Consider the following 15,328-nt stretch of genomic DNA (forward strand, 5'->3'; position numbering starts at 1 on the left):
TCACGGCCCTGTAGATGATGGCTCTGCTCATCCTCCAATCACAGCAGTGGAATGGCTCCAAACACTGATTAGTCAATCTGAAGCTTTCCACTAATCAATGTTAAGGAGGCTACAAAGAGAGATGTGTAGGGGCAAATGGTAGTGTAAGTAATATTGCTGGGGTCTGATTTATAAAGGTAGGAAGGATGTTTTCAGAACTGGGGCATGAGGACAATAGAAGATGGAGATTTGGGGTATGTGAGAGAGAGTGAGGTGTCAAATCTGGGTATTATTTTAAGTAAGGAGTAATAGTAGGTTTGGGACATGAATTTCAAAGAGGGAGTGAGAAGGCAGATTTGCGGCATTGAGTTTGCTGAAGGGTTCCAGATTGTTGAATTAAGGAGAATTGGGTCAGAGATCAGAGGAATATTTTTAATGATGTGTGTGTGTGTGTGTGTGTGTGTGTGTGTGTGTGTGGGGGGGGGGGGGTCCTATATGGTGTAATTTTTTTTTTTTTTTAACTGAATGATGGTTGAAATCTGAGGTCTTGCTTTTAATGGTGTGGGGGGGGGGGATTGGGTGATCAGACATTTAGTCTAATTTTACATCTGCTTATTACTATGTATTAAGATCACTGCTACTGTACTGTATGTTCTCTGTATTCAGCAGAGGTTACCAGAAAAGCCCCTGCTTTGTAATGGTGCCCAGACAATGATTGCATGTGTTTTGAACTTTTTAGCTCAAAACCCATTGCATGAAGTACAAATTGCACTATGTTCACTGTGGTTAGTGTTACCCGAACATCTCAAAGTACAGAAAAATCTGTGACGGTCCTTTTTGTACTACTGTAGATCACATCGCATTTCGTTCTAATCGCACGCGATGCAATGCAATGCAATCTAGTACGGAATGCATTCAGTACTAAACGTACTGTGTGTGGGCATCATACGATGGACTGGAGGTGGCTTTATTTGTTTAAAGCTCTATGATAAATAGCTTTTGATATATTTCAATGGCTAATGAAATCCAAGCCTATGTGATCAACCAATGCCTGCAAGCTTTGTGTCATTTTTCTGTTTCAGTTTGCTGGTACAAAAGCCTTGGGCCACTGGTATGTGGTTGAAAGGTCGACAGGCCAAATGCGGCCCCATGAAAAAGGTCGACATGATTTGGCTTGACATGTTCAAAAAGTTGACACAACTAAAAAATAGTTGATACAACTAAAAGGTCGAGATGGGAAAGGGTCGACATGAGTTTTCATGATTTATTTTCAAAAACTGACATGATCATACCTTACTATCCCAGTGGGCATAGAGGGAGAATATAACAGTGTTCTGAGCGCAGCGAGGCAATGCTCCTGAAGCATAGTGATAGCAGCAAGTCATGCAAGGGGTGTGGTAGACTAACATGGTGTCCATGTAGACATCTGTCGACATAGACACAAATACATTTCAAACACTCATGTTGACCTTTTCCCATGTCGACCTTTTCGATGCAGACCTTTTGCCTGTGTCAACTTTTTAAAGATGTCAACCGAAACCAAGTTGACTTTTGGCCTGTCGACCAATAGTGTTCGACCTGTTTACTGTCGACCTAAATACTGTTGAGAAAACGATCCATGCCCATGCCACTTGCTTGTGTTTGCAACCCAGGCTGAAAGTTACAGACCCGGATATGTCTGCTGCTAATACCTTTGGCTATGCAACCAAACAGAATGCTAGTTGTAAACATATGCACAGCAGAGCATTGCGCTAATGCTGAGCAGCACATCCCATCTAATTAAGTTGCCCCATAAGAGCCCTTCCTTTTGATATACTGTAACATTCTTCCCTGCTGCCTCTTTACTGAGTGAGTGAACTACCTCTGCTATTCTCCAATTAACAATGTTTAGTTAATGGCACTGCAGGCACGGCTCTTCTGGGCTTTTAATGTGTTTTTGCTATCTATACCCAATGTCTGATATACTTTTATTTTGAGAGTTCAATGAATGCGAGTTTGACTGGGCAATCTTTTATTAAGTATATTATCTTTACATATGTTGCTCTGTTGCTACTCTCCTTTACTCTTTACATGTTTATTTTATTCACCTCTGATTCTATTTTTCTAGTGGTTTCAGGTTGTACGCAGGATGATTCTTAAGCTGCACACTACACAATGGGGTTATTCTAATGTAATTGGTCGTTGGCACGGGGGACCGATTGTTCGCATGGGCATAGGTTTTTATGCGCATGTGCAGCTGCTGTGTGCCAACTCCCACATGCTCACACACAGAAGTCTGTCTGTGTGGGGGGCGTGGGGGGGCATGGAGGGGAGCGGGGAGGTGGGCCGGGGAATTTGCCTCTGGGAACACCCCCATGGCAATTCCCCAATGACGCGGGTGTGTGTGTGGGGGGGGGGGGAGGGGCAGCTGAGGTCACTGGATGTCAGCTGCCTGCCTTGTCCTCGCACATGGCGCTGCAAATCAGAGACAACATAGAGGTGTCTCAGATCGGCGAGCGCTGAAGAAATCATTCGATGATCGCCAACCATCGAATGATTTCCCCCCTGCACCCAAGGCTGCAGATGTATGATTATGCAAATCCAGGAGATTTCTACGCTGCTCGCTAAGCAGTGAATGAATGCTGCTTAGTGAGCGGTACTGAATCAGGCCCTCTCATAGTAGTGAAGTACCTGCAGGATATAGAGATGTAAGTTTTCTGTTTTCTCTCATTTGTACAATGCCCTATATGTGTAGTAATAATAATAATAACACTGGTTTCACTTATCTTTCCACCAACTGCCGGTACATGTGTGACTGAGCCTCAGATAAAAGGCTTCCTGCATCAGCAACAGGCCCTTCCTGAATTGTATTGACACGCAGTCGCTTGTTGTGACCCAAATGATAATAACTGACACAAGCCTAGGGAATATGCTTCCTCGTGCCACCAAATCCAATCCTCCTGCTGCATGTAAATATTTCCTAACATTGCTGTGATATGACAAGGTGCCTCTGGTGATACTGCTCTGAGCATACTACTCCATCTTTATTTGGTTTAATCAGGCCTCCTCCTATCCTAAAATAAACCGGTCCGTCCTTATGTCTTTCCGAAATGAGAGAAAAATAGAATCTGTTCCCCCAGTCACTCCTATACCAGATTTTCTCCATTTTCCTTCCATTCTTCAGTTTAAATTTAGAAATGATGAAACACTTGGTGGTGAATCACATGTATCTGTGCAGATATTTATATTCTCATTGGAATAAGAGTTTGCATTTTGGTTCCTGGCAAATGTCTGTTTATTCTAAATGCTCAGCTTTGTGTGCAATCATGTGACCCTTGCTTGTTGTGCATGATCTTCACAGCTGGTAGCTTACTAGTGGGCACCAGCCAAATGGCTGTCAGAGGGCTAATCATATCTACATGAGAAATATGCAACCTGTATCTCTGAGACCAGCACTCATTCCACAGACTCAATGAACTACAATGACAATCAGCTCTTCCGTGTGCATGCTGAGAGTTGTAGTCCACTAACAGCTTGCCAAAATATGCTCTGATGTCACGCTCCTCGGAATTATTTAAGGTTCAAGAGGAATGCAATGAGATAAAGACAATTTAGTTAATTGGTTTCTAATGTATGTATTTAAATGAAATGCATGGGTCATTATTTCTATATATTAAAGATTTATTTATCACTTGAAGCATGATTGTGTGTGTGTGTCCATTTATAGAAGTGTACATGAGATGCAGAAGGTCATGCTGAGATTTGTAGTTCCACAGCAGAGAAGTCAGGTTAACTGTATCATGCACAGCCTAAGTTGTGGACTCATCAGTCTGACAGCAACAGAACAGCCTCTGCACAAAAGCAGTAGAGTGAATTTGCTATTTGTTTTTCTGAACACAGTATCTTTCCATTTAAAACTTTTTAGATCAGTGTTTGCCTGACTGGCTGCATGCAGCACCGAGCCTCAGAATAACGGGATCACCTTGCACTCATTTCTAACACATCCCTCCTCATCTCTTGCAAGCACTCCCTCCTTACTCACAGTCCATGTCATCCCTCCCTCAGTCTGTACTCCTCCTATATCTCCTTCTCCCCCTCCCTCCTCCTCCCTCTCCCTCCATCCCTCTCTCTCCCTCTCTCCCTCTCTTTACACTACTCTAACAATCCAGAAACCCCTCTGCTTTCCTCGATTCCACAAGTGCACATCAGTTAGTGCTGCACAGCTACAGGGAGAAAAGATCACTGCCAGGGGGGAGAGGAGACCTCTGCCAGGGGGGAGAGGAGACCTCTGCCAGGGGGGATAGGAGACCTCTGCCAGGGGGGAGAGGGCTGGCACACCTCGCAGGTGAGGACTGCACTCAACAGCTGCAGCACTGATGACGGACCTGGGCTGATGGGCTGAGGGATCCTGTCTCTTACTCCTCATGGTTCTCTTTGGATCTTCCATACCAAGCTAAAGGAAGGCAGCCCCTTATCATGAGAGGAATGAGGGTAATATTCTATTACTTCCTAGCGGATCTCTTTACTTTGCTGTGTTGCGCACAAGGGAAAAGTGGAGCTCACTTTGGAAGCACTGAAGTGGTTTCCGACGTCAACCTGTCCAACCATGGAGATCTGGAGACCTCAGAGCCTCCTCAGACTGCTGAAGGCTGCAGGGGCTATTTTGATGTCATGGGGCAATGGGACCCTCCGTTCAACTGCAGTTCGGGGGATTTTCTGTACTGCTGTGGTACTTGTGGCTTTAGGTACTGCTGTAAGTTCAAGCAGGCAAAGCTGGATCAGAGTGTCTGCACAAACTATGACAGACCCATTTGGCTACTACCTGGAAAGACTCCCCCAAAGATTGATGACCCCATGCACGACCCCACCAGGGACAAAACGAATTTGATTGTCTACATCATATGTGGAGTAGTAGCTGTAATGGTCCTTGTTGGGATATTCACCAAACTTGGGCTGGAAAAAGCGCACAGACCTCAGAGGGAAAACATGTCAAGGTAGGTCAGCCCTGAGGAGGTAACCTATATTGAAAATAAAATATGTCATATATTGTACATAACCAACAGGTGTACCACCCCCGACACGAGGCAACACCAGCTCTGTGACCAGCTCTATAACCACAGTCCATCACTAGCTCTATGACATACTCTAGGTATCTCAATCACTATACCCTAGACAAATAGCTTAATGTCTATACTACATCACTACCTCCGTGACCATATTCCATCACAAGGTCCTTGCCCATACTCCAGCACAGTGTCTCCATGACAAAGGATACTCCACCACTACCTCTATGACCTTACTCCATCCCTTGTTACCATCCTTCATCACTAGCTCCTCGACCAAACTCCTTCACTACTTCCATGACAATCCTCCAGCACTGGCGTCTAGACAAAGGCTACTCCATCACTAGCTCTATGACCTCAATCCATCACAACTCCTGTAACCATTCTTCATCACTAGCTCCAAACTCCATCACTACTCCCATCACCATCCTTCAGCACTGGCTCCCATGAAAAATGCTACTCCCACACTATCTCTATGACCTTACTCCATCACTACCTCCATGACCATTTTCATCTCTAGCTCCTCAACCAAACTCCATCACTACTTTCATGACCACCCTCGAGCACTGGCTTCACGATGCTACTCCATCAATATCTCTATGACCTTACTTCATCACTACCTCCGTGATCATACCTAATTACTAGCTCCTTGGTCAAACTCCATCACTACTTTCATGACCATACTCCACCACTGGCTGGCTCCATGACATTGGCTACGCCATCATCAACTCTATAACCATACCCCGTCACTACCTCCATGATCATACCTTATCACTAGCTCCGTGACCAAATCCACCACTAGTTCCCTGGCCATGGTCCATCACTGGCTCCATGATATAAGCTACTCCATCACTACCTGTATGACCCATGTTCAATTGATGCGTATATCGCCTGTGCTGTCACCAATTACAGGAACACCAGATAAGCGCAATCGCAGCGAGCAAATCCACATATTTCATTTGTATATCCTGCGTATAAGAGGTCACAGTAGGATGGAGCTATGACCTGTACATAGAATACCTGTCTGATGCCAGGTGTGGTAATGTCATGTTCCCATCACTACTACTGTACCGATGCATTAGCCTCATAGCACAGCTGTGATATACACATTTATATCACCCACACAGTGGCAACCTGCATTTCATGATCTACTGAATCTTCTACAGAGCGCATCTTGGAATGTTTGTGTGGAGTCAGGAAGGTGCCTTGTGCTTGGAGGTGGGAGGTGCAGGATGCACCTGCTCGGAGTGTACAGTATGTATGTATGTAGGTTACCCAGCCGTTCTGTCACTGCGCAGCGAGACTGTCTTCTCTCTCATGGGGTTAATCCTCTGTCCCTTCAGTGGCTTCATTACAATAATAAAGGATTTATAAAGAAAGAGTCATTGTAGGAGATGGAGATGGTACCCTGGCATTTATACGTGCTGCTGGCTGGCTTATGGTTTCTAGGTTATCGTTCTGCAGGGTGATGAGGAGGGGGAGAGAAGGGCGAGAGACCGCTGAGCAGGTGGCACCGGGCATTAATAAATCGCATGCAAGCGATCTAGTCCAGCAGTGACAAAATGATAACGGGAATAGGTGAGCTGCATAATGGAGAGAAAGCTGAAATAAAAAGAAATCACACTGGGGAAAAGGAACTACAAGCCCAAAGTGAGCCTGTCTGTTCCGGCGTTCCGGCGTCCGGCCGTTCCGGTATTTACCCAATCCCCGGAGACTGAGGGAAGAGATAGAGAAAGAGATTTGCGTGGGCAGTGTGGGCAGGTTGTCAGTTTGGGACAAAAGCCCATTTTTTCGCCATCATTTCAACATTCAGATCGTGTCAGCTTTTGTGTGAAGACATAACATATTTTTAACTTCTGTGTTCTCTGTGATTCATTATGCTAATCTCAGCCACATGATAGCAGATGGAATCATGGATGGAGATAAATACCTTTTACTTTTCTTATTGATTATCTATCTATCTATCTATCTATCTATCTATCTATCTATCTATCTATCTATCTATCTATCTATCTATCTAACTATCTATACCTATCTACAGTATATATCTATCTATCTATACCTATCTACAGTATATATCTATCTATCTATATCTATCTATCTATCTATCTATCTATCTATCTATCTATCTATCTATCTATCTATCTATCTATCATCTATTAACATGAACATATATAAAACATTTATTAAATAGACATTCATAGGACAGATGTGTTCTATAATAGCAGCTGAAAGCTAGCACCACACTAGAACTATAAATCATACACCATATACTGTATATAGCCATCCTGCACTGGAGATTGTAGTGGTGTATCTGTCACACATGTGACTACAGCAGATCAGCATACAGTACACAGCTACAGTATACTCCTACTGTATGCTAGTGCATTGCTCCATATAATTAGCTGTCCTGTCATCTACAAATAAGTAACACTGTTTCCTGAGCTATAGGTGTCTGTAGTAAACTGTAATTGAATTATTTATTGCATTGCAGGTGTGGATTATCTACAAGATGTTTTTTCTCATTCTTTCCACATCAATTAAAATATTGATTTCGCTTTCAGATTGTTTATGTTTATCCTCTGGGAATCGTTTCCTTTCAGACATTTTGATAAATGCCCTTTCTTTCCAGCGTGGATGTTGCCATTCAGTGGTTGCAACTGGAGAGGAGAGGAATATGTTTGGTGTGAGTGGTTCTCTGTGGAATAGGAAAAGAAAAACGTTTATATAGATGTGAAGTGCATGGAGTGAGATTTTCTATCCATAATTCCCCTTTCCATGCAACGTAGTGCTTCCATGTACTGTGCATTCCATTTAGGAAAGTATGAAAAGTACTATACAGATGGAACAGCTCTCATTTGAGCTGCTCCTGGCGATTCTATTGCCAATCGCCATCCGCCGTCATCTGTCAGATGGGGGCCCGCGCATGAGACACTCACGCGCCCCGTTCTGTCAGAGCCCTTCGCCCATGTCCCCTGCTCCTTGCCTGTCCACAGCAGCCTGCCTCCGCTCCCTGCCCATCTCCCTGAGGCAGAGACGCAAGGGAAGCTGTTGATCGCCGCTCCCGTTTTGCTGACAGGAAAGCGTGAGCGAGTGATACACCCATGCGTCCCAGTCAGTCCGCTGACGGCAGCTCCATCTGTAAGCAGGTTTGCAATTACATTTTATGGAATCATGAATGCCAACAAATGTGGTGTTACAAGGAGGTAGGGCGACCAATTGGATTAGGCATGTCCAAACTCTCGCCCTCCAGCTGTTGTGAAACTACAAGTCCCATCATGCCTTACCACAGTTTTGCAATTAGGGAATGCTAAAACAATTGCAAGGCATGATGGGAAGTGTAGTTTCACAACAGCTGGAGGGCCATAGTTTGGACATGCCTGCATTAGGTTGACCACTAAAGGTCGCCAGGGGCAGAAGGTCGACACAAGCATTAGGTCTACAATTGAAAGGTTGACAGTCCAAAGGTCGTCATGAGTTTTTCACGTTTTTTTCTTTTGAGCCGACTTGTATCGACAGGTGGTAATTCATACCCTTCCATCCACTAGGTCAGGCATGTCCAAACTATGGCCCTCCAGCTGTTGTGAAACTACAAGTCCCATCATGCCTTGCCATGCCACAGTTTTGCTAATAGGGAATGCTAAAACTATGGCAAGGCATGCTGGGATGTGTAGTTTCACAACAGCTGGAGGGCCACAATTTGGACATGCCTGCACTAGGGCATGGAGGGAGAGAATAGAAAAGTGTGCCAAGTACAGCAAGGCACCGTACCCAAGGCATGGTGGGCACAGCGAGCCATGCAAGGGGATGCAATACACTGATGCGGTGTCCATGTCTACTTATGTCGAAAGTCGGAACAATTAAAAAAAAAACCTCATGTCGACCTTTTCACTGAGGACCTTCAAACCCTGTCGACCTATTTCATGTGTCGACCTAAGCCCTGTAGACCTTTAGTGGTTGACCTAATGTTTGTCGACCTTCATAGTGTCGATCCTAAGATCCATACTCTAATACAGGATTAACTGCAATCTATTGGTAAGAGCTGCAGGTAAGAAGTCCTTATTGTGGCTACGTAATGGAAATCAGTCATTAGAGAAACTCCTGATAAACTCAGCAGTATATAATCCGTGGCTTCTACCAGCAGGTGTGCTACTTCCCCATTCATGTTCACTGGTGGGGCAGCTGAGGTTGTTGGCATCATTAATGACCAGACATTGTAACAGAACACATTTATATAGTATTGACGCACTTATTTTTGAGCCAATATTGCAATTTGTTTTTACAAGTAAAATATGTCTCATGGTTTCAGATTTTTGTGAAAAATAATGTGCGTACTTAGCCATTTAACTGACTGAATGGTGATTGCAGATAGTATAGATTTCATGTGTTTATATGTAGCAAATGTAGTTATATATAATAAATAAAGGCTATAAAACTATAACAACAGTCACAGTAGATATAATGACTGTACAACTTTTCTAAGTTTACTTTAACATACGTGTATCCTGAACAAGAAATAAAGTACTGTGCATAGTTGCCTGCCCTCCTGCATTCTGCAGTAGACTCCATGAAATAACAGCAATCTCCCTCTCTGCCTCATTAGTCTAGCAATCTCCCTCATTTCACCTAGCCCACATTACACTGTTACGTTTTTAGGGAAAAAAGGAGTGAGAGATAGATACATTTACATTGAATAGTCAGCACCATTTGCCAGCTCTTAATAACTGCTTTGGGGCTCATATACATTTGGATATAAGTAATTTTAAATTGCAGTCCCATGATTCTAGGTGCCACGTTCAGAATCTCTTTTCACAATCTCTCCATATATGGAAATAGACACACCCTTAGGGTGAAGCATGACACGCCCCCTCAATGGGGCACTTTGCAAAAATTCTATTACCAACTACAATCTCCCTGAAATTAGTTTTCAAATTTAGGCAAGTATGGTACTGTATACTACAGCATTCTAAAGCCAGTAATATGATCACCTAAATCCCATTTAGTGGCAGGTGTATTATCAGATATTATAATACAGACGTTTAACAGGTTCATCTAAAGCCCCTTTCACATTGCAGTTTTAACACGGCATGTTGCCGATTTTTAACTGCTTTAAAACGGTACCAGCTGCTATATGAAAGCTCCACAATCAATTTATCGGTTACAAAATACCGGTATTTTGAAACGTGTTAAAAGCAGGATCCTACACGTTTCTGAGCCGTTTTCCCTGCAGTCTGAACAGTTCAGAAACTGTATTTGCTACAAATGATAACCACACATGATCCCCGCCCATAAGCAGGAAAAAAAACATTTAAAATTACATTGTATGGCTTTCTATGGGTGAATCAGGTTGAATCTGAAGGTACAAAAATGGTATTGAAACTGCAATATACCTTTACAACATGCAATATGAAAGGGGTTTAACTGGCTTTTGACCAGTTTTAAGACACGTTTGCAAAAACGGGTTGAAAGCAGGTTTTTGCAATGTGAAACCAGCTTAAGATATTGTACCATGTAGACACATGTAAGATATTGTACTATGTAGACACCCATGTAGACACTCACTGATCTGTTTTATCAGACGCTGCCTCTTTTAGTATTTTGCTAAATGTGAAGATTGTTACCTGTCTAACCTATCTCTACATTGTTCCCATTACAAGTTGATAGTGAAATTCTGAATGTGAAATATCTTAAAGTAAAAAACCAGAAGAGGATACAAATGACCTCTTAATTTGAAACATCCATTGTTTTTAAGATGTTAAGACATCATTTGCTAACACATACATCATTCAATGTTACCGGTCTGTATCCAAACAGTTAATGAATATACTATTTTAAGAGCAGGCAAATGAATCTAAATGTCCACTAAGTAAATAGTAATATTTTAAATAATTTGTCATAAGCAATAAAGGAAAAATGAACTCTGTCCGCAAAACATCTGAAAAATTGCAGCAAGTATATATAAAATTGAAGGGGTAAAATGCAATAATTGAATAAATTATACTCACTAAGAATATAGCATATTGTTAATTAAGTAAATAAATACATTTAGCCAAACTGCTGTGGGTGTCTCCATAACATCTAGCTGTACTGTGTGTTATAGGATCAGATCGTGGTCAGATGTTTGGTAAGCTGTGGGTTATAAAAGGACACGCTGATGGAAAGTCTACTAGAATTAGTTCATTTATATGTGTAAGAGATAGTTAAAGGAGATTCTAAAATCAATAGACATTCCCACAGACATGTCTCTCCATAAGCCACATTTAGTGGTGCTTTTATGTTCGTGATGAAGTTCCCTAGGTGCCTTTATTACAGTTTTTCAGAAACAGACGCCCACTTATACCATGAACTGCTACTATAGAGCTAAACAATCTTGTCTGCATTAATGAATAGTGTTTTTTTTTTTTAATGAAATCTCTTTATAAAACATGTTCAGGTATAACACATTGCCATGTTTATACATAGTTACTGATGTGCAGTTGAAGAACAATTATTAAATGTTTGGTAAACAAAAGAAAAAGGTAGGAAATGCAGCGGGGCATACCACTGTTATTACTGCATTACCACTTATGATAATATCTTCTTACCATGCTCCCCCTCGACCTTAGCCAGAGCCCTCTGGACCTTTCAGAAGCCATTTGACCCAAGGCTTTTCTATCAGAATTTCAGAATCCTCATTGCTACTTGAGATTGTTTAGCTCCTTTCCTCCCTATTCCTCAGCTTTTGACTTGGGCTGTGAGGCAAACAACAAAGAAGCCACAGGAACAATTGTTGCATGTAGAAAACACTGGTGCTCTCACTAAGGGGCAGATGGGTTGTTGGGAAAATATGTTCATGCGTGGTGAAGCTCTTAGGGCTATAGGGCTTGTTGGCAAAAAACGTTTATGTATGGTGGAGCTCTCACTAGGTGTAGAGGGCTTGTTAGGAAAATACATTTATGTATAGTGGAGCTCTCACTAAGGATAGAGGACCTGTTAGGAAAATACATTTATGTATGGTGGAGCTCTCACTAGGGGTAGAGGAGCTGTTAGGAAAATACATTGATGTATGGTGGAGCTCTCACTAAGGATAGAGGACCTGTTAGGGAAATACAGTATGTTATGTATGGTGTAGCTCACACTAGGGGTAGAGGGCTTGTTGGGAAAATATGTTTATGTATGGTGGAGCTCACACTAGGGGTAGAGGGCTTGTTGGGAAAAAATGTTTATATATGGTGGAGCTCACACTAGGGGTAGAGGACTTGTTGGGAAAATACTTTTATGTATGGTGGAGCTCTCACTAAGGGTAGAGAACTTGTTGGGAAAATACTTTTATGTATGGTGGAGCTCTCACTAGGGGTAGAGGAGCTGTTAGGAAAATACATTGATGTATGGTGGAGCTCTCACTAAGGATAGAGGACCTGTTAGGAAAATACAGTATGTTATGTATGGTGTAGCTCACACTAGGGGTAGAGGGCTTGTTGGGAAAATATGTTTATGTATGGTGGAGCTCACACTAGGGGTAGAGGGCTTGTTGGGAAAAAATGTTTATATATGGTGGAGCTCACACTAGGGGTAGAGGACTTGTTGGGAAAATACTTTTATGTATGGTGGAGCTCTCACTAAGGGTAGAGAACTTGTTGGGAAAATACTTTTATGTATGGTGGAGCTCTCACTAGGGGTAGAGGACTTGTTGGGAAAATACGTTTATGTATGGTGAAGCTCTCACTAGGGGTAGAAGACCTGTTAGGAAAGTATGTTTATGTATGGTGGAGCTCACAATAGGGGTAGAGGACCTGTTAGTAAAATACATTTATGTATGGTGGAGCTCTCACCAGGGGTAGAGGACCTGTTAGGAAAATACATTTATGTATGGTGGAGCTCTCACTAAGGGTAGAGGACCTGTTAGGAAAATACATTTATGTATGGTGGAGCTCTCATTAAGGGTAGAGGACCTGTTAGGAAAATACATTTATGTATGGTGGAGCTCTCACTAGGGGTAGAGGACCTGTTAGAAAAATACATTTATGTATGGTGGAGCTCTCACTAGGGGTAGAGGACCTGTTAGGAAAATACGTTTATGTATGGTGGAGCTCTCAGTAGGGGTAGAGGGCTTGTTAGGAAAATACGTTTATGCATGGTGGAGCTCACACTAGGGCTATAGGGCTTGTTGGCAAAATACGTTTATGTATGGTGGATCTCTCACTAAGGGTAGAGGACCTGTTAGGAAAATACGTTTATGTTTGGTGGAGCTCTCATTAGGGGTAGAGGGCTTTTTAGGAATATACGTTTATGTATGGTGGAGCTCTCACTAAGGGTAGAGGACCTGTTAGGAAAATACATTTATGTATGATGGAGCTCTCACTAGGGGTAGAGGACCTGTTAGGAAAATACATTTATGTATGGTGGAGCTCTCATTAGGGGTAGAGGGCTTGTTAGGAAAATACGTTTATGCATGGTGGAGTTCTCACTGGGGGTAGAGGCCTTGTTAGGAAAATATTTGTCTGCATAGTTGTGCTGCTTTAAGTACAGACTTATAAACTAAGCCAATGAGGCAGATGCCCATAGTATTACTATTGAGGGATCAGAAGGCAAAAACAGCTGATTTAATTTTTGTATATGTAGTGTACTGTATATTAGTAATGGTATCAGAATCCCAGCAGTCGGGATGCAGACAGACAGAAGGCTGACAGCAGCACCTGGATGTTAAGATTTGGATTACTGTTTTAACCCTAACTCTAACCCTCATCTTAATCTCAACCATCCCCTCCCACAGTGTAATCATAAATATCCCCTCACACAGCCTAACCCTAACCTTCCTTCTAGTGCTTTTCCCTAAACATAACCGAAACCCTAATAATTACTGTGGGGTTTCTGACCATCGGGATGCAGTTGTCAGCAAACTCTACAAGGATCCTTACGACATCACGTATATTGATTTTCACTGTTAAATCACTAACTTAAACAACTTTATCCTCTAAGAGCTTTAAATTACCAATTATTAATTATATGTTGGCAATATTGCCTTGTGCGAAAATACCAGCGTTCTACAACTAATCTTTTACCCTTGCTTTGCTTCAGTATTGACATTGCAGTGGTTTGTTGCTCAATATATTTGAAATGCTGGTTAATGCCAGTTTGGAAACCCATAGAAATATTACTTGGAGAATTGTAATTAGATAAAGCTGCTCTGAAGCCAGAATTGTCCTTGTTGCTCAGCCCAAGTGCTAAACAGACAAATATCCAAATGGGAACTCCTGTTACTATCCTCTGTCTTTATTCCCTAATTTATTTGCTGAATTGGCCGATATGTAGGCTGCCCTATGGTAATATATGGCCAAATCCTATAGGGCGCAACATGTAGGTTATGTTAATAACTTCCATGTATTTGTCTTTGAACACCCCAGTTGGTAAACCTGGGAAATTACAAGCCAATCATCATACTCTGGATTCTATGCTGACCCTGAATAATATTGAAATCATAAATAGAATTACCTAGCTGGTAATTAGTACTGTATACAGTATATTTCTTTCTATTATTTTATATGGTAATTGCTTAATTTAAATGTAATGGTTTACTGCAGCCAATGGATTCGACCAGAGCTATCCAATTGGCACTTAACGGGGATTATGCTTTGGGTGCTCTAAGCGTAATACATTATATGTATCCCTTGGAGCCGATGTAGCAAATGGGAACGGGATCCCAGGCACAGTAACAGGTCACTTTTCTCTCGATAAAAATGAGCTTTATTCGGATAGCCTGGGGGGAAGAAAAACTTAACTGGGCTAAAACCCTACCACTGGCCCTGGCTCTAATCGGGAGGGAGGGGAGTAGGGGGGGATTAGGTGGCAGAGAGAAATGAGTTTCATCACCTCTCCAGGACCACTTTAAGACGTGTTATCAATTATAACAATATTAAATTTATGGGGTGTATACGATAGAGGCTGTGCTATTTTTCAGCAGGAACCAGCAGGAACTCAATTCCTGAACCTCTAATTAAATATGACATCAACAGGAACTGGGTTCCTGAACCTGTTCTGAGCCAAAATGTTTTATCTTAGTCACCTGTGAGTACCTTTGTTTCTAAATACAATTTATACATCTCTCTCAATCTCTTTCTCTCTCTCTTTATTTATTTAATCAATCCAGCCCCAAACCTGGAGTTCCTGGACCTATTGTTCCAGAAAAATAGTACTGAGTAGAGGCGATAGGCGATTTTGATTATGCGAGTTCCCCTTAAGGTGCATGGAGTCAGTTTTGGCTGCATGCACTTTTGATTTTGACTATGTCCTATTTGGTGTATGGCCAAATACATTATAGACAACATAGT

At 42.2% G+C, this 15,328-nt stretch overlaps 1 protein-coding gene across 3 annotated transcripts in view; it reads left to right on the forward strand.

Moving 5' to 3' along the window:
* The first annotated feature begins 4,036 nt into the window (after positions 1 to 4,036).
* Positions 4,037 to 15,328, forward strand: part of SHISA9 (shisa family member 9) — a 384,122-nt gene continuing 372,830 nt past the window's right edge. The window contains exon 1 of one of the 3 annotated variants that reach the window (XM_083153318.1): positions 4,037 to 4,952. In XM_083153318.1, coding sequence (XP_083009444.1) covers positions 4,435 to 4,952 — 518 coding nt within the window. In that variant the 5' untranslated portion in view covers positions 4,037 to 4,434. The remainder of the gene's footprint in view (positions 4,953 to 15,328) is intronic. The other 2 variants (XM_083153319.1, XM_083153320.1) reach the window with 2 other exon arrangements.

Source organism: Crinia signifera, chromosome 7 (genome assembly GCF_055691185.1).
Source record: "Crinia signifera chromosome 7, ASM5569118v1, whole genome shotgun sequence".
NCBI lineage: Eukaryota > Metazoa > Chordata > Amphibia > Anura > Myobatrachidae > Crinia > Crinia signifera.